Source organism: Brachyistius frenatus, unplaced genomic scaffold (genome assembly GCF_029030835.1).
Source record: "Brachyistius frenatus isolate BFR_SWC_R1_liver_20210118 unplaced genomic scaffold, ASM2903083v1 Contig_35, whole genome shotgun sequence".
NCBI lineage: Eukaryota > Metazoa > Chordata > Actinopteri > Embiotocidae > Brachyistius > Brachyistius frenatus.
Window position 1 is genome coordinate 1,502,566 of NW_027210634.1, and position 19,408 is coordinate 1,521,973.

Genomic DNA, 19,408 nt, shown 5'->3' on the forward strand with positions numbered 1-19,408 from the left:
AGTGTTTTTCTGGAACTCCATTACATGCTGTGTTTCTGTTGAAATTGTCGCAAATCGCTCTAATATAAGCTTGCTTCCTGTGCATGTAGGCAGCAGTAGTCTTAAAAAAATGCAGGACCTAACTGCACAACAGCTCCTGGGAGAGACAACAAGGTCAGCAACGCCTTGTTATTTGTTTTCCATGTTGAATTCACCGCTGGTAGTCAATGCTGGTGTAGTTCCTGTGGAAAGGGTCATGTGATAGGGGCGTGCCGAATCAGGGAAAGACACATCATGACTGGTAAGACTCAATCAGGAAGTGTCTGTCCGTCACGGTATTCAAAAGTCTCTGTTTTTAGGGGTTCAGATACATTGAAGTGGTGCGGACGGCAAGCATAAATGTAGCCAAAGTTATACTCTTTAAAACAAAAACACATTAGTGTGGATGTAGCAAGTGAAAGTTAGAGGGTGTAATTATGAGTCATCTTCACAAAACCATGAATATCTGAACCAAATTTTTTTTGGCCACATCAATTGGAAGAGCTTCAAATTTTTTTTTTTTTTTTTTTTTTTTTTAAAAGAAAAGGTCATTCATTTGATGGGCATTATGGATATCTGCACCAAATTTCATGGCAATTCTTCCTATTAACTGCAGCGTTACTGGTTTTAAGCATTGCAGTTTAAAGTTTGCAACAAAAAAATGACACGAAAATCCAATGTTTTTCTCCGATATCTGGGTCGCCCATTCGTGCGTGTGGATGTGCATATGTGTGGCGGTTGAATCAGACCTCGGTGCGCGCACACACATACGCGGAAGTGTTTATGTGTGTTTGTCAGAGAAAGCTTTGTTTCTGGGCGTGTGTGGGGCGACCGTGTTTGATTTCAAAGCACGGCGAATGAAACCTAAAACTGGGGAGAAGCTGACAAAACACAGCGAGCCCAGGTGGTTAATGGGCTGGGAGAAATGACCAGTTGACCAGCATCGTAGACGACCTCGTTCTCACGTGCCCTCTTCACCGGGCCAAACCCCATCTGCTTGATATTACACCTCGAGACTCTTCTGTTGGTCCAACATGCAACAGATGGGTGGTCTTGAGATGACACGGCGCGGCGCCTGCGTGTCATGTCGCTGAATGACACGTTCAACGTCGATTCAGTTTTATAGATTGGAGGCCACCGATGTGACAAGTGTGTCGTCATGCGGGCAATGACAACCTGCTCATTACTTCATGACGCCACTTTGAGACCAGTCACTGGAAAGGATGTGGACCTTTTGGCGGAAGGATCTTTTATCGTCTTTTAAGCTACCAACCGCAACCGTTTAATCACCCCGTCGCACCCAGATGCCTCAGAGAGACACCAAAAGAAGAGTTTGTCCGATAAAGAAAGACGTCTACGCTCTGGGAGCCGTCATGTGAAAGTTCCAGGTGTCAGGGGTGAGAGGTTGAAGGTCCCGGTAGTGTGGGTGGTTCTGATGAAGCCCTGTTAGCAGTTAATGAGGGCTGAACAGACACACTGATCACCCCTTGTAATTTGCAGAGGGCTAATCGCTGAATATTCCCTTTGACAAGAGAGATTACACACAGAGCCCGGGGCCGGACAATGGAGATCTGCCATGTAATGTCTCCGCTATAGACTGGGGACACAAAAAAAGGAGTGGATCAGACCGTAGGGGAGAGGAATTAGGGGAGGGGACGGCGAGGGGGGGGTGGATGTGACACCGGCCAAGATGTGCCACCTTTGGGACAATGTGAGGATAGGGGAGGGGGTGGAGGGGCAGATGGGGGGGGGGAAGACATATAACAGCGCGAAGCAGGAGAATCACATGGGTCAGCTATGACCTTAGAGAATGGCCATGGCTGGGGGGGGTATTATGATCGCCCAGAGAGAGATAAGAGCGCTTCGCTTCTCTTTACTTTTCTTTTGTGAGTTAAAGCAGCTACGATCAACACAGAGAATTTTCCCCCAACGCTGCGGTTTTCTTCAACTCTACAGAAATCTATGGCGTCTTTTAGCTCATTCTTATTTCAGCAACAAAAAAACAAAAAAAAAGCACTGAACAGCCAACCCGGTATTACGCCAAAGAATGTAAAACACCCATCAGCCCATTAAAGGGCACCGTGTCGATATTGCGTGAAAAGTAATGTAATTAAGATTCGGGCACCAAATACCACAAAGTTAGGTTACGAAAAGGTCATGTTTTATGTTAAATGTTTCACCGTAAAACTTTGGTTAGATTTAGGCAACAAACTTACTTGGTTAGATTTAGGAAAAGATCATTGTTGGTGCCTTCCTTATTTGACCCCGGTCAAACATGCGTGTACATTTCACGCCTGGGCAGGGTAAAACGTGACACTGACACAATACCATGCAGTGGACACAGAGGTGTGTTACACTGCGGGCCTGACACCAGGCTGAAACGGTAATAGTTATATGGAACCGAATAAATGTGCTAGATATTTAAAAAGCCTGTAAATGTTTGACAAGTTTGGCATATCAACTTAATTAGGTGAAAATTCCAATTAGGTGAAAAAAAATCCCAGCAGCCCTAAGTGGCTAAAAAACAACGAGGAAGTGAATCGTGACCAAAGTAAAAATATGTTTTTTTTCTTTTTCATTTTCACTAATCTGTTACCTCATAACTACCACTTGCTCCACAAATGTCATTTTGGCTCAGCGTGGAAAAACCCAAGGGAAGGATTTAGGTCTCAGTCCATCAAGCACATGGAAAGCTCATAACTCAATGAGGTTGAGCTTGCTTTAGTGGTTTTCAGTGACACGGATGACTTTTACAGGCAAAATGATTCCACACTAAAGGCAGTGCGCAACTCCTACATGTGTGAATATACCACATATACTTATACCTTGGTGGTCTGTACATTTAATTTAGAGATTTATATTATAGGCTGACCAAATACAGTACGAGGTTCGGGGTTGTCATGATCACCAGCTTTATATTCAGCTGTTAAATTACTAACTTTAATTCTGTCCCTCTTGTGTTTTTTTTTTGTGTGTTTTTTTTTTTTTTTTAATGAAATATGAAAGAGCAATGCATCATGGATATTTCCGCAATTAAGTTTCATTTTAAAAGCCAGCTGTAAATAAAATGCTGATCAAATTTGTAGCCGAAGATTTTGTTTTTCACATGCGGCGTAGTTTTAGATTTGCGCGCATAAAAGTGGAACAGATTAGTTTAATCAGGGAAAATGATATGGGTGACGTTTGCATTTGTGACACAAATATTGTCGGCAACGTGTCAAATATCAGAAAATGTTAACCGTGTGTAATCTGAATGATTCTTTTCTACCATATTGTGCAGCCGTAGACTTGTCGGGGAAACTTGACCGCCGCTGGTGCAGAATTTAGCTGCAATGACACGGCTTAGGTATTGTAGCTGGTGAGCTAACAAGCTAACACACCAGCGAACCGGAAACATGCTCGGTGTGAAAATATGTAAATGCGTTTACTTTGCTCCCACAAGTGTTTACATTTAAGTGACTTTATCGCCACAAAATTGAAAAAAAAAAAAATGCAAACGCTGTTGTGGTTGCGCTTTCATTATAAACAGTTTCTGCAAGGAGATTCTGCAGGGTGTCAGACAAGTCGTGCTGAAGGAGAGTGTCTCAACGCCGCGTGAAACCGAGGTACGTGATATTTTTGAATTAGCATGCTGTTCTGTGTTATCTACAGTGACTTTTGTTTTCTTCCTTGCGTGGCCCGACATCCCTCACGTCAGTCATATTTGCGACGTGCGGCTTTTTGTTTCCCCAAAAACATCCTTTGGGTTTGGCACGCGTGTTGAAACCAAAGGATGCATGCAACATGTTGTACGAGTCTGCGAAGACGGACAGGATTTTCCTTGTATTTTTTTTCCCTCCTCGCTGTATCCTGCGCGGACCACCAAAGATGTCGGCTGCAAATTAATTACAATCTCTGACATGGGCTGCATGTTTCGGATCCCCTGCTCACGTTTGTGTGCATTTACTTTTTCTGCAGTAGTCTGCATATCTTCACAAAAAAAACGGAGCTCGAATCCCAAAGGCTCAGAGACGGTCACGGGAATCTGAAGCCACACATTGAATATAAACTCCCAGTGGCAGTCTGATGAGAGTCCTTCAGCTCCGAACGCGTACGGTTGTAATTTGTGTAATTTGTCCCGAGGAAATCTTTCTCAGCCTCTCGCACAGTTTCGGGGCCGCGAGGTACCGGAGGAGAGGACGAGGGGGTCCATCCACCGAAGACGTAAAGGTGAAAATCCCGACTGCGGTGCCTTGATTTAACAGCTGAAGTTCTGAAAGCCCGGTGGATATAAAAGCCTGCCATCAACACATATAATCTCTTAGCTGAGCCCATTGAAAGCTGGGTCTCAGGGGTTAATTCTCCCATCACTCCATGTTTGAATCAACTCCTGACTCACATTGAGATGAAAGCCACGGAGTCCCAGGACCGAGCCCGGACTCCGAAGGCCCACTGATCCCGGACGACTGGAGCGGATTATTGCATGTTCGTCTCTTCGGACCTCCATTGGGACGGGGAAACTGAAAAGAAAAACAATAATTAGAGATAATTGCTTGTGTCCAAACACGAGCGTTAAAGCCCTCCTCCCCTCCCATCTCCTTTCGTAGTACGTGAGGTGGAATGAAAGGGACACCCCCCTGTTTTGACAGCTGGGCAGGCGAACATAATTTGTGACAGCTGAACTGAAACGTCTTTAACCGCAGGGAGAGAAACAGAGAGAGAGAGAGGAGGATTTGGGCAGAGAGAGAGAGAGAGAGAGAGAGAGAGAGAGACAGAGTGAGAAACGGTGAGGAAGATCAGACAAGAAGAAGGTCCTGGGCCAAAAGAAAAAGAAGGAAGATGTTGGGGGGAAAGAAAAAGAGACAGAAGAGAGGAGGGGGGGGGTGATTGCTGTGTAGTAGGGAGGGATTTCAGCAGAAATGGATGGAGGAGGTTAAAAGGGGGGAAATTAGTCACACACCATAAACTTTGAAGAGAGGTAGAATTTAAAATAACCCACCAAAAAAAAAAGAAAAAAAGACAAGAGACAGCTTAACATCAAATGCAAGTGGAGAAGAGGCGAATATTTAAAGAGCAGAGCTCGGCTGAACATGGTGTCATACCAGCTTTGACACATTGGGTTAATTTGCTGCTCCCTGGAGGTGACCCTTGATCTTCGGGGGGACACGGGGTCGAACAGGACTCAGAGTGAGACAGCCAAAATCATGTCAGTCTGAGGAGCCGGGTCACGGGTCACCGCTGAGATCCTCAGTATACAGGCCAAAACAAGGACCATATGTGGACGGAAACACATTTGAAACAAAAATAAGTCACGATTTTCCGTTCTCACTCCAAACTGGCCGCTTTCTTTTTCTCTTTTTTCCTCCTCCTCCTCCTTTTCCTCCTTCTTCTTCTTCTTCTTCTTCTTCTTCTTCTTCTCCTACCACCCCAAACATCTAGACCCACCGCAGACTTTCTGCCCTAATTCAATAAAGTCGTAAATACCAGCGTAACAGCAAATTGACATAATGTTGGCGGCGTGCCCTTTAAATTGTCAGTGACAGAAGTTTTCCCAGAGGTGAAATATTAATACAAACACAGGATTTCTTTTCCAAAATATCCAGCTTCCAAACTCTCCCATGTTTACTTTTCTTCCATGCTCCTAATTTCTCTTAGTGTGAAATGTTATGCTTACTGTTGTATTCACTGACAAGGGGGGGAGGGATGGAAACCATGGGAACCGCCACAGTGATCTTTAAGGGGGCATCGCTTAGCCAAATAAGTGACTCTCTGTCCTTTTCGTTTTTCACCTCACGTGACCAGGAAAGCTCCTTTCACCATCTGCGGAGTTTGGGTTTAATCGCTGATTGATCACCGCTCAAACAGTAAATAAACGGAACGTTAATAATTCCTAACTATTTGCGTTGTGGTGCAGTTTCTTCCTGCGCCGTATCAAATAGTATCGAGAAACACGACTCCCCCACAAATTAAACTAAGAACCTGTGCAGTTTGTTCAGTTTGTGGGGAAAAGGCCAAAACATGAGCACAAGCTTCACATCTCATTAAAAATCTGTTTTATTATTCTTTATAAAGTTCCACTATGATAGTTTCCCCCACATTTCCATCCGAATAGTTACATTTTGTTACCAATACGCAAGATGATCAACTGAATTAACATTTTTCTGCTACTAAATTAAGATTTTCGCGTTTTGTTTTTAACATTATTCAAACTGTTTATAAGTCAGTTACTTATTACCATATTAGATGAATAAATAGTTGTATAAAATAAAAAAAAAGAGAGAAATGATGCTTTAAGAAAGAAATCCAATAGTACAACAAACAGGAGTCAACAAATATAGGTACATATTGAAAAACTACAATATAGGCCTATATATAACAATACATGGCAGGGATGATGTTATATATAATATTAATGCAGAAAATACAACATAAGCCATTCACAGTAATAATATAATACCGTGAAATGCAGAGGAATGTAAGAGAATGCCATGATATACAGTAGCCACCAATAGAACAGCATGCAACTAAAAATATAGAACTAATATAGTATTATTATATAGTTGTATTAGTATTATGGTGCAGAGCCATGTTGCTGCTTCTTATACTACAACTGCCAAAGTACTGCAGTTACAGGACTGGTGATGTGTAATCAGAGATGAAGTGCAGATACTCTATAATATTGGACTGCTTGTTAAAATGTGAAACATTTCTGTCGGAGCGAAAGTAAAGTATTAACTCTAACTGTTTGCCTGTTTGTCAGATCGATAACTGTAAAGTTGTGTTAAATGTCTTTTTTGACACCTCCCTCTGAGAGACACCTCTGCATATTCAAGGTACAAATGCAAACATAACCGTATCATTGAGAGGGTTACACCATCACATTTGATGACAGTCATTTTTTTCCCCCTGAGCACAGTTTCGTGTAATTCATCTCCACTCTTTATATTATTGAGTCCCCTGATTTGGCACCATTCCATGTTTTAGTGCCACCGTGTGAGCAAATACCAAAGTCTTGTGTTTTATTTGCAGTATCTAACACCTTTAAAAGAAAATTGTTGCCTTCATTTTTCATTGTGGAGCATTTTATGACAGACATGTTAAAAGAGGAGTTGAAATAGTGACATAAATAGAAAGTAAAATCTAATTTCATAAACAGAGGTCCAAAGTCTGTGAATCTGATGGGACATCCCCTGAGTTTAGTTATACGTTTTTCCTCTTGATTTTATTATTCGTTTTTAATTCGCTGCCTTATGGTAGATACTTTAGGCTTTACAGCTATTAATAAAAAAGGATCAAATGTTTCATTATTGTTTTCTTGGCAAACTATTACATCCGACGCCCTTTTACAATACTGTGTTTTTCTGTTGCTTCGCTCACAAATGAGTAAACATATGACGAACACTCAGTTGAAGCCTAAAAAGCTCAAAAACGACTTATCCTGAGGCCAAGAGAGGATTTACTGTAATTGTATTTATTATTATAACATTTCAGCAAGACTCTGAATGAGAAGCCATTACAATAAAGTGTAAAACTGATTGTTTTTTGTTTTTTTTCAATGAATGAAAGAACAACAAAACAAAAAAAAATGAAAAAGTTGCTTGCTTGTACGAATACTTGTATTTTCCCACAACCTTTTTTTTTTTTTTTTTTTTTTTTTTTTACATTTTAACACTTCAGGAACTGAACACCATAAAATCTCCCACATCTGACATCAAAATATAATAATGTCATGGTAAAAGCCTCATAATTATGGAAGTAATAAAAAGAAAACCTCTCAAGGACAATTAAAGCTCAAATCTTATCTCGTATACAAAATGAAAACTTCATGAATGTAATAAGTGCCTTACAGAAGACACATGTAATTGCACTCAGAGTACAGTCACGTCCACTGCGGTCGCCCTCGTATACATTTATTTCCAATATGAAGCTGACCTCGCTGTGCTCTCTCCCTCCCTGAATGAGCTGAACACCTGCTCTCCGAGGTGCAGCGGAGAGGGAGCGGTTGGTCATAAAAAAACAAAAAAAAACAAAAAAAGAAACGTGATGGGGAAGTTATTAGAGAGAGAGAGACATAGAAAATGAGTTTATCATGGCAGCATGCTGTAGTTTGGCTGACAGTCAATAAAGAAAAAGAAAAATGACATAGTTTTGTCACTGTAGCTCTGGAAAACAGATGCAGTCATGTGAGCCTGGAGAAAAGTGTGTGTGTGTGTGTGTGTGTGTGTGTGTGTGTGTGTGTGTGTGTGTGTGTGTGTGTGTGTGTGTGTGTGTGTGTGTGTGTGTGTGTGTGTGTGTGTGTGTGTGTGTGTCTCTTTGTGTGTGTTTTCCGTGCAGTTTAGTTGCTGTTTGCACGTATACCTGTGCGTTTTTTGTCCGTGCATGTGGTGTGTGTTAGACAGAAGTGGAGCTGTGTGTGTGTGTGTGTGTGTGTGTGTGTGTGTGTGTGTGTGTGTGTGTGTGTGTGTGTGTGTGTGTGTGTGTGTGTGTGTGTGTGTGTGTGTGTTTCGGAGCTCCATACAAGGATGTAAATGGGTTATTATGCTGAGGAGATCTGCAAATCATTTCCTGTGGGCTGACTATTTATCAGATCCCCTTTGAGGTTTTCAGACGCTTGTCCCCATGCAAACTTGTGTGTGTGTGTGTGTGTGTGTGTGTGTGTGTGTGTGTGTGTGTGTGTGTGTGTGTGTGTGTGTGTGTGTGTGTGTGTGTGTGTGTGTGTGTGTGTGTGTGTGTCTGGAGATTGAAGACGTGTTTTCCCTGCATCTTGAGGATATAAACAAACTGTTAATTTGCATTTTTCAACACCTTCTCCACCAGGAATAGCTCAATAAAAAAAAGTGTGGGGACATTTAATCTGAAAGTGGCAAACCATGTGAAGTCACTCTCAGGGTGACTGCAGTGAAAAGAGCACTAAATGCAATGTGTGCAGTGGGAGAGCGTGTGTGTGTGTGTGTGTGTGTGTGTGTGTGTGTGTGTGTGTGTGTGTGTGTGTGTGTGTGTGTGTGTGTGTGTGTGTGTGTGTAAACTCAGTCTCTCTACCTTTCATGCACACACACACACACACACACACACAGACCTGCTCGCTGGGTGGTGACACCGCTGGCGAGCAGAACTTTAAAAAACTGCAAACGACAAAAGCTGGAACAACAGGAAGATAATTCAGATTTGATTGGTTTCACGTGTTCTTCATAAACAACAAAGTTTTCCTGCGCCTGCAGCGTGTTTTCCTGCAAACATGGAATCCATTTGTCCCCCCAGTCTCTCGGTGCCCTGTAGTTGCACACACACACACACACACACACACACACACACACACACACACACACACACACACACACACACACACACACACACACACACACACACACAGGCAGGCACACAGAGTGAGCCCACCACTGTGGCACTGGGATCTTTTGATATATACGGTCAGGAACTTATTTTGAAAACAGCCACTTTCAGCTGCTAAAAATAATCCCGAGGGGACTCCGAGACGAGAAATGTGAATGAGGTTCACCAGATCGGCGTCTCTGGCCAAAATAACATGAAATGTCCTGTCAAGAGGATTGTGTGCTTTTATGCCACTATGCAAGCCAGTCTCACACATGTAGGCACACACACACACACACACACACACACACACACACACACACACACACACACACACACACACACACACACAGGTCGGACATTTAAAGGGTAGACGCGCTCAAATACAAGAAGACATCATTTCTGATTTATGTCTGATGTAAAGAAAGTTTTTTGTTTTTTATTTTAGCTGTCTGAGATTTCTATACACTGGTAGTAAATTGAATTTTCTTTGTAGTTATCACATTCACGACAAACTACATTTTAAAAAAGGACTAATAGAAAAGTCTTTAGGTTGTGTTTTGCATCATGGGGTCAAAAGCAAAAAGGAGCCGGGAACCAGTGAGTGAGAAAGAAAATCTGTAATTTGAGTGAAAAAAAAAAAACTTTAATGCACACTAGGCCACATCATGCAATTTTTTTTTTTTTTTTATAAATGCATAATTTTAATACTGATTCCTACTTTATATAACTATAACGCTATATAACTTCAGCTTTAATTAGTCAGTTGATTAATTAGCAATAAAGACACCATTTAAACCCTTTTTGCTGTCAAACGTGTATCAAACTTAACTTTAAATCCTGTTGGAAAAAGTTTTCAAAAGTTGTAAATATGCCGAGCTAAAGTTTGGGGCAATGTAGAAAAAAAACTTTGCGAAAGAAGTATGGAACATTTTGCACAGTTTGAGCAAAAAAATATAATAATAAAAAAAACACAACAACTATGGAATATTGGCTGTTTTCGTCACTGGTAAACATCAGTAAAGTGTAGAATAAACAATATATGATACTGTCAAAGGATTTCATCATACTCGAAGCTCCATAAATTGGAAAATAAAACGGTACAGTAAGAGGTTAAATTTGGTTTATGATATTCGAACAACCCGTTTGTGTGGCTTTCTCTGCAGTCCGGCGTACTCTGTCGCTTTATATCAGTCGCAACAAAAGCTGCTTGAGTGCACCGTTACGAGAGAATTTCCTCCACAATGAGCTCAAGTTACAGTCCAAACGCCAACTTCAGCTGTTTGTGAGCTGCACGGACTTGAGCCCCGCGCCCGCTCTTCGCATGCGTCCATATGGGAGGACGATGTCGTAACAACGCAAACACGAAGTTCTCCCTCCGAGGTCGGCGCTAATTACTGGAAGTGCAATTGTGATTTAACAGGGATTATATGACCCCTTTTTGGGATTTTTGATTTCAAAAGGAAAATGCCAAACTCAAATCCATCCACAAATGTTTGGCTGCTGGGAGCACATGTGGTAGAGTGAGAGAAAGGTGGAGGGAGGGAGGGAGGGGGGTGGGGGTGGGTGGATTGGGGGAGGAGGAGGAGGAGGGGGGGCTTCCGGCACAATCAGACCGCTTTAGTAGCCACGCAATACACGCTCATCCCGGAAAAAAAAAAAAACACACAAAAAAAACACGTGACCAAAAGAGACACTGGGAGTTAGAGTCTGGACACCAGTGCAGCAGAGGTAAATAAATAAATAAATAAAAAAAAACACCTGTTGCATTCACAGAGAGCTTTAAATATTAAAGCCAGGAGTATCTTTAATATGCAGAAAGGTTTTTCCACCTCGTTATATAAATCATCATGTAGCCCCATTAGGACGTTTAAAGCTGCCAAATCAATTCAACAAGCACATCATTTTTTTTTTTTTTGATTTTTTTTTTTTTTTTTTGGGGGGGGGGGTATATGACTGTGAATAACTGGTTGTTTTGCTTTGAAACAACTCCAGATGGAATAAATAAAAGTGGTTTCCCTCATTATTAGCCATAAAATTACTGATAATAACCTATTCATAACCTTCAAAAAATAAAATCATATCAGGGCTCCTTTCTCGTGGGATTTTCTTGGCAAATATATTTCCACTTTTTTTTTTTTTCGCTTCTCTTTTTTTATTTTATTTTTTTTTTTTATTACGGAGTTGTTATCGTTCAGCATGTTCCGTAATACTTTCATAAATCGTCTGCAATTCTCCAAAATGGTGAAATAATGGGCCTTGTCGGCCACCCGCATTTTACTGTGCTGTAAAAATAATGAAAGTCATATTGCGTTGCGGTTTTCGGAGCTGCACAGCCAAACTGCACAAGTCTGAAGGAGGTCCCGAGATGTTTGCTAAATTGCGATGAATTTTTCTGTTTTTTTTTTTTTTTTTTTTTTTTTGTGGAAAGTTGTTATTGTGCAGCTGTACGCGTGTTTGTGGGAGCAAAGCCGAGTGTGAATGAAGAGAGACTTTGAGCCAGTGTTGGAACAAAGAAATATATAAATATATTTTTGGTTATCAAATCCATATTTTCCCGAGCTCGGAGCAGTGACATGTCACCTCACCTCCAAAAGAAAAACAGCAGATTAACTCCGTTAAAACAGTTTTTCCTGCTGCCCGAGACTCAGACTGTGATTCGTGAGGCGCCATTAATGACACAAACGACACGTACAAACTCGTGACACTAAATACACTCACAAATCTCAAGGATATAATCGCTTGTATTGTAAATATGACAGTTTTGTCATTTTACGAGCAACATTTTAAGAGGAATTGGAAAAAAAAAAAAAAACGGTTATAAAGTTGTTGTTTTTTTTCTAAAAACTTAAAATTCAGTCACAAATAATGAATAGATTTTTTTTTTTTAAATTGGCTAAACATGTATATATTTATTTATTTTTCAATGTGTTGACTAATCCGTATTTTAACACTGGCTGCAGGGGATCATGTTGTCTGCAAACGGGTTTCTGTTTCAGACGTTTAAAAAAAAATAAAAAAAAAAAAAAAATCCACCCCCGCCCACCCCCCTCCCCCCAAAAAAACCCAACTACAAATCCATCCATGTAGCCTTATTTATTCATAATTTTATATAATTAGCGTGTCAAATTAAGATAAACGCCCACAGATCGAAACTTTAGGCGAATCTATTTAGACACACCCAACAAGAAAACAAAGTGCGGTACGAGATGCGAGACATAACGAATGCAAAAGATATATAAATAAGGTTTAATGCAAAAGTAAACAAAAGCAGAAGATAAGTAATAAAACACGGATGAAAGGGAAATTCAAATTACAGCTACACAGCAGTGACAAATATGAATGTATACTCCCTATTCAATTTAATAAATTGTTATGACTGTTATTCATAGCATCAGTAGTAGTAGTAGTCGTAGTAGTAATAGCAGTAGGTGTCAACACTATAATCCCGGTACAACCACCTGACCTGACCCGGTGGATGGAGGTGTATTGATTTCCTCAGTGTTTCTGCCCCCGTGTGGTGCAGTGACACTCGTGTTTATCCTGCAGGCACAACGGACGACAAAAACTCCCCTCAGTCAACTATCAGGCTGCCTTCAGTGTGATGATCCTGCAGGAAAGCATGGGGTGGATTGAACGTGTGCTTGTTATGAGCATCATTAATATTTAGGACTGGTAGGAGCAATGTGGATGGGAATATGTTTATTGACTGATATTTTAAGGGAGATCTGCTCACTATGAGGCGATCATATTTTTGATGTTCATTGTTCTTTTTAGACAGCACGTATAAACGCGAGCAATATGCAAACAATTACAATCAAATGATAACTGACCAATATGTCTTTTTTTTAAATGTTAATTTTCGCCAGGATTGAATTATCAAAAGGAAGGAGGGGGAAGAAGAAGAAGAAAAAAATCCTCTCTTTTAAGTAACTCTGGTTATTCATCTCCATGTTTGTGTAGATGTCTTCTGCATTTCCTCTGCCAGCATTTAATAGACATGTACGGTGGTTTGTGTAGCAAACGGGAGACAACAAGCTCAAGATCAAATGTGTGTTTTCACGCTGAATTGAAATTGAACATTTCAGCTTCCAAAACCTTAGAGCCCTCAGATGGAGCTGAGGTTGCCCATAAGTCTTCAGTTTAATGAGGTTTTCTTCCAGGGAGTCTCATCTTTGTGGGTTTTATGACTTCATACATAATTATTATGGTGACTTTACATGACAACAGCTGTGGGGGCGAAGCCAAGGAGCAACGGAGTTAAACATTAAGGATATTGTAGACTTATTTTTGCAGGTTGTGATCGGTTGAATCACTATGACGAAGCATCTTTGAACTCCTTAAGAAAAAGGGAAAAATTTCACGGAAGGAAAACATGACAATCTTTACAGATTACATGAGATATTTAGGTTGGATTGTGTTTGTGAAAGGTCGGGTATATGTCTTCGTACGCAGGTGGTGGTGGTGAGCAGGTGGAGCCGACATCCTCTGCCTTCTGTAATCTATAAGAAATCAAACAACAGATCTCAGGCAGGCTGGCTGTTCGAGAAAGAGCTGGCTGATATCCAAATGTTTGCAGGCCCAATTGGTTACCCTTTAAGAGAAAACACAGAGGTTGAGCAATTTCTCCCTTGATCATTCCTCTATTTGGCAATAATCCCTGGAAACATGCTAAAAACAGGTCAGAAGTCGTGACAACATGAGCGAGCTTGCGAGACAAGCATGTGGTCCTATATGATCTGGGGCAGCAGTTTATTGTCATCCTAGGTTAACTGTATTATTGCTGCTGTCTGCTTTTATTAAAGCCAATTTCTTTCCTGGAAACCTGCTGGGAGTAATCGTCTAAAACCAATACAAGAAAGTGAAATCTTGTAACTTTTTCCACTAATGGAAGGCAGTTTTGTGTTTAGCAGGACGTCGGTCTGAGGAGATCCGATTGGATTTCAAATAATTGGGATCCTGCAATGAGAGGAAAAAACTTTTTTTTTGGGTAAGAACAGGTGTGAAAATATGACCTAAACATTCTCGCTTCATTTGTGCTTTTCCTTAAAAAAAAAAAAAAAGCACATGTACTGTAATATGTCTTCGATATGACATTTTAATCCTCATAGGGTAATTATATTAAAAGATGAAGAGCAATTCTGATCGTAATTATCCCCATTTTATTGACACAAGGCTAATTTTGTTTTATGAAAATGCTAAGAAAATATTATAGTATTTTGTTACATTTTCAGACTGACAATAACCAGTACTTATGTGCCACATTGCTTGCAGTACAGTAATTTAAAACACCAATGTGTCGACTATCATTCAGACATTAAGTGGACCATAATTGACTGAGAGTGCAATGACGGCCAAAAACTCTTCGGGCCAAGTGAAAAGTGATCTTGTGGTTAATAAAAAATGAACTCTGGTACACGATGTTCGATTTAATGAGCACTGTGAGAAGTTCTGAGTTTTAACTCACTTAAATCTTACTTAAAGCAACAATGTGTAACGTTTTCTGACAAGAGACAACAGCGGCCTCTGTGGTTGCAAGTGGTAATTACAGGTTTCCGGTGCATTAACTTCTACTTCACGACTGAGCATGCAAGAAGGGAGAAACCCAACAGCGACCCTCTCAGGACCACCGTGGCTACATCTACACTCATAGAATCCAGGGTTACGTACGTAACCAGTGTTCTTCTCTACTGCTATTTATCCATTCGTCAAGCCATTATGTTTGCCTAGTTTATCGCAGGTCACCAGTCCATCACAGAACCGACACAGAAACACAGACAAACATTCACCAATTCGCCAATTTAGAAACCCCAATAAACCAAGCACACATGTCTTTGGACCAGTTTGAACCCAGAACCTTTTTTTTCTGTGAAGAGACAGTGCCAACCACTGCACCAGTCCCTTTACTACTTCCAGTAAGAAAAAACAAGACCCTCGAGATACAGATGAGGGCAAAGCCATCACTATGGTCAAGACCAAGTGGCAACAGACAATGACGTCACCCATTGGTTTGTCAACGGCCATTATGAAGCCTCGGGTTTCGATTTTGGCCGGCACCATCTTGCCAGTTCGGAGCCAGAAGTGAACATATTTGGACAGACTTGGGAACAGCGAGCTGTAGATCGGACTCGATCTGATTGGAAACGTGACGATACTACGTCCCGCCCACCGACAGTCGTAACCTGACTGCACCACAAGCCTGTCAATCAAACAGACACGCCCCCAAAAACACGTCTTTTTGAAGCTTATTTTCTAATTAATGAGGGCATTGTTTTCAGATGGACCGCCAGAAAACTAAGAAGAAGAAGGGACTTTAGCTAACAACACCAAAACAACTTGTGGGAAAAATGTGTTGACTTCGTATTTCATGAGAGAAATTGAATGGAAGTCTATGGAGCCGGATGCTTTTTGGAGCCGACCTTTAGTGGTACCCTGGTATTGCAGCTGAAGGCACTTATGCAGTTTCATTTTTCAGTCCCAGAAGCTATGTCCACTTTTATATTCCTTTTTGCGTTGCTGGGTTTCAGTTCCCCATCAGCCGGTACCTCAGGCGGCTGAGGAAGGGTAACTATACGGAGCCTGTCGGCGCTGGACTTCTCGTGCATGACACTGCGGTGCTAAAATATCCGACCGCTGAGGTGCTGGAGCTGACAACAACAAGACCAGGATCGTCCCCCGTCTCCTGCAGCTGGCTGTCCGCAACAATGAAGAGCTCAACAAGATGCTTCTTGTGAAAAGCGAACTCGTAACCACTCAATCAAAGTGACATTGTGCAAGAACAGGCATTCGGGGCACAGAGTGGGATTTAAAGAGGTGCCACTCTCCTTATCACAAGTGAGTGCACTTTCAAAAAGATTCGAAAGCTCCTATTTTAAGGTAAACGTTACACATTGGGGCTTTAAGATCAAACTCGGCCTACCGGCTCTCAAACCGTACGACCACAATAACAGCATGTTTAAGTAATGGGGGATCCCAGCAGGACTAAAACGCTGCTCCTGCTTTCCTATAAAGTTGGAGAGACGTCTGCCGTGGCTTCGTACCTGCTGCCAGCTGAGCCGTCTCCTTCTTCAGTAAAACCTGCGTTGTCCACACAGTACACAGCGTCGTATGGAGGAAGCGCCGCATGAACGTCGTTCACAGAGCGGCCGGGCTGCAACGCGCCTGCCTGGCGTACTTCCTGGCTTACGAAGTTACACGCAGGCGGAATACCAAGCATCCTTGTGGCATCCGGTAACACGACTGGCCGAGTCGCGCCACAAAACACTAAAGGATGTCCCCTGGAGGTTTGCTCCCTCACGGGTATCACAAACACCTCATCCTCCGGCTGCCTGCGGGGCCAGCAGCAGATGCTCCCGAACTTGCAGACGCCGGTGAGAATGAAAGTCCCTCCGACCGAGATCAGGATGGGGCCCAGCAGTTGGGTCCACTCGAAGCTGGGGTCGGCCAGGTAGTGGTGCCATCCCACGGCGGTGAAGGCGACACCCACCACAGCGAGGAAGACTCCGGACAGCAGCAGGGTGACTCTGGTCTTCTCACCGTCCAGCAGACCATCCGACAGACGGGGGCGTGGAGCAGGCGGGGCCAGGTGAGTGGGGTCACTGAGGACCGCCGCAGGACGTCGAGCATTGCCGGTGTCCGCCGCAGGCGCCATGTTAGTCCGGGAACCTTCGGGGTCGTTGTCGGTGCACGAGTCCGACAAGTGACACTCTAATTGGATCACACTGCCTCTCTCAGTGACGGTAAACCAAATCATCACTGAGTAACTCGGAGGAACTCTCACCGGCCAAGAGGACAGGTTATGAGCTAACCTGCGCTTCAATCCCGTTGACCACAACAACATGGGGGTGTTTGACCGCAACTTCTCTATTTTAGCTGGCGTAAAAGAGCTCACGCAGACAACAAGATCACTGTTGGAAAAAAATGTCTGGATGCACGAACCCTTGTGCGTCGGGTTGGAAAATTTGGTCAGATATCAGGCTTGTCATCAGCCTCTAGAAAGGCCATGAGAAAAAAGATCTGGTGCGTTTAAGGGCTGCGAAACGGGACTAAAGAAGAGATTCCTGCACGCACTCGAACGTGATCCGAAATCCGCCTTGTCACATGTCGTTTCACACGGACGCGTCTCCTGACTGCGCCGTTATGCGTAACGTATCAGCGGCGGCTCGTGCTGCGGAGTGGTTGACCAATCAACGCAGCATGTTAAGTGGAAGGGCTTAAAAAAAAAATACATCACGCTGTACGTGTTAAGACTGTCGCAGGCTAAACGAGCTGCACGCAGGAGTAAAAAAATAAAATTAAAAAAAAAAAAACACACCACGTAACACGCACATTACGCTCGACTCCCGGGGCGTCGGTGCAGTCTGCCGAGGGCTGACTATGAATGAAACCCTGTTGAGGCGAAAGATTTTTTTTTTTTTTTTTTTTATGTAATCGATTGTGAAACTGCAGCAAAGTGCTTAAATGTTACAGCTGATGATGTCATTTTACCCGCTCGGCAACTTGGTGTGAAAAGGAAATTCCAGTTCTTTCTTAGTAGCTTTTGTTTACGTCTCTGCACGGTTATCCATTTAGTTTCATCCTCCTTTTATGGCTGCGTGACAAAGCAAAGAGTCTTGTTAGGCGTGCCGGTTTACTCCACCAGTATCCTCCACCGGATGCGGCAGAGTGACTCCACGTGTGCGTGTGTGTGCTGCATCCAAAAAACAAACAAACAAACAAACAAAAAAATACGTTCATAAAATTTTAATTCTGAATGCAAACACTGTGACATGCAAACATGTTTTTCAGCTGCGTTTCATAGCACGTCTGCTCTTCTCCCAGCGGGCAGCTTACATTGCGTTTAAAGCACATCCACGTCGTGTTGGCATGTGTCCAGCCGGCTGATCGGAGAGAGCGGCATAACGCGTCACTTTATGGCAAAGCAAAACAACCGACCGTCTCGCGCGCGCGCGCGCACACACACACACACACACACACACACACACACACACACACTGGCTGTGTGTGTGTGTGTGTGTGTGTGTCTGTTTACCGTATAGCTGCAGCTCATTTCACTTGGCACTATTGAACAAGGGAACAGATAACTATACAAAGGATCCATATGAGCGCAGTGTTTAAAGAACCTCCCAGAATTTAAACTGCACAGATTCTTTCAATTAGCAAACTCCAAATATTTATGGAGTGAACATTTCCTCTCTGGAAGGAAGGAGAGTCCTGTGTGTGTGTGTGTGTGTGTGTGTGTGTGTGTGTGTGTGTGTGTGTGTGTGTGTGTGTGTGTGTCTCTCCAGTTGACTCATTCTGGGGTGTATTGATCCCCTGGGCTTATGCTTCATTTCACTTCAGCTCTGCCATCATCCTTTAGAAGCAACTCTGTCCAGCATCTGTACAGTTTACTGTCTTTTATTTGACCAGAAACGGTCACAAAGAGGTTGTAAAAATACTCTTTTAAACAATGTTTCAAACACAATCAAAGGAAAACATGTCTGCAGATTTGGAGAACTCCTCAATCATCCCCCTCATTTGTTCAAGTATCATCCCAGATTCAACCCTCGTTTCATCTGCTGGAGTCTGAAAGTTTTGATTGTGAAGAAAACGGACACTCTAAACATCTTGTTTCTCTCTCCTCTCGTGTTAAATTAGTCCTTGGTTTCTCCTCCCTCCCTTCTTGCCTCTTGTTTGTACGCGTCATCTATTCTCTTCCTTCGTGGTGGAGAGGAGGCTACAGCCGGTCTTGGCTCTACTCTACTGGCTTTTGGTACCAGGTACTTTTGCTGGATTTCGTTTTCCACTGCAGATGGCGCCTAGCCTGGCTCCACCACACTATCGCTACCAGCTTCAGTTTTCTTTACCGAGTCCGGAAACGCTGCTCGTGTTCGTGTTCGTTGTTAAAAAAAACACTTCAGTGGACATGGGCCGTAGGTAGTTGCAGAAGTGGCAAAGTATCAGTCATCCAGAAAATCAGTTCACTCCTCTATTGCTCTTCCTAAGGTTTCTTCCATTTCCTTCCCAGTTACAAGCTTCGCTGGGAGTATTTTATTGTCTGAGCTGAGTGTCTAAGGACACAGTGTGTCATACTGACATTGGC

The 19,408-nt window shown here is 42.6% G+C and overlaps 1 protein-coding gene across 1 annotated transcript; it reads right to left on the reverse strand.

Annotated features, from left to right (window-relative positions):
* Positions 1-1,372: 1,372 nt before the first annotated feature.
* tmem174 (transmembrane protein 174) lies at positions 1,373-17,077 on the reverse strand. Its single transcript, XM_069700758.1, has 5 exons — positions 16,365-17,077; positions 5,100-5,150; positions 4,397-4,517; positions 1,564-1,615; positions 1,373-1,461 (listed from the first exon to the last, which is right to left on the reverse strand). The coding sequence occupies exons 1-5, from the start codon at positions 17,075-17,077 to the stop codon at positions 1,373-1,375; spliced, it is 1,026 nt and encodes a 341-aa protein (XP_069556859.1).
* Between the last annotated feature and the right edge of the window lie 2,331 nt (positions 17,078-19,408).

What these genes read in the sequence shown, in the direction of transcription:
- tmem174 (XM_069700758.1), bottom strand. Translation starts at nt 17,077, where the DNA reads ATGATTTGGTTTACCGTCACTGAGAGAGGCAGTGTGATCCAATTAGAG. An exon ending in AACCCAATGTGTCAAAGCTG is followed by an intron (nt 4,518 to 5,099) that starts GTATGACACCAT and finishes TTTTCTTTTCAG; the next exon opens with TTTCCCCGTCCCAATGGAGG. An exon ending in ATTGTCCGGCCCCGGGCTCT is followed by an intron (nt 1,462 to 1,563) that starts GTGTGTAATCTC and finishes AACTGCTAACAG; the next exon opens with GGCTTCATCAGAACCACCCA.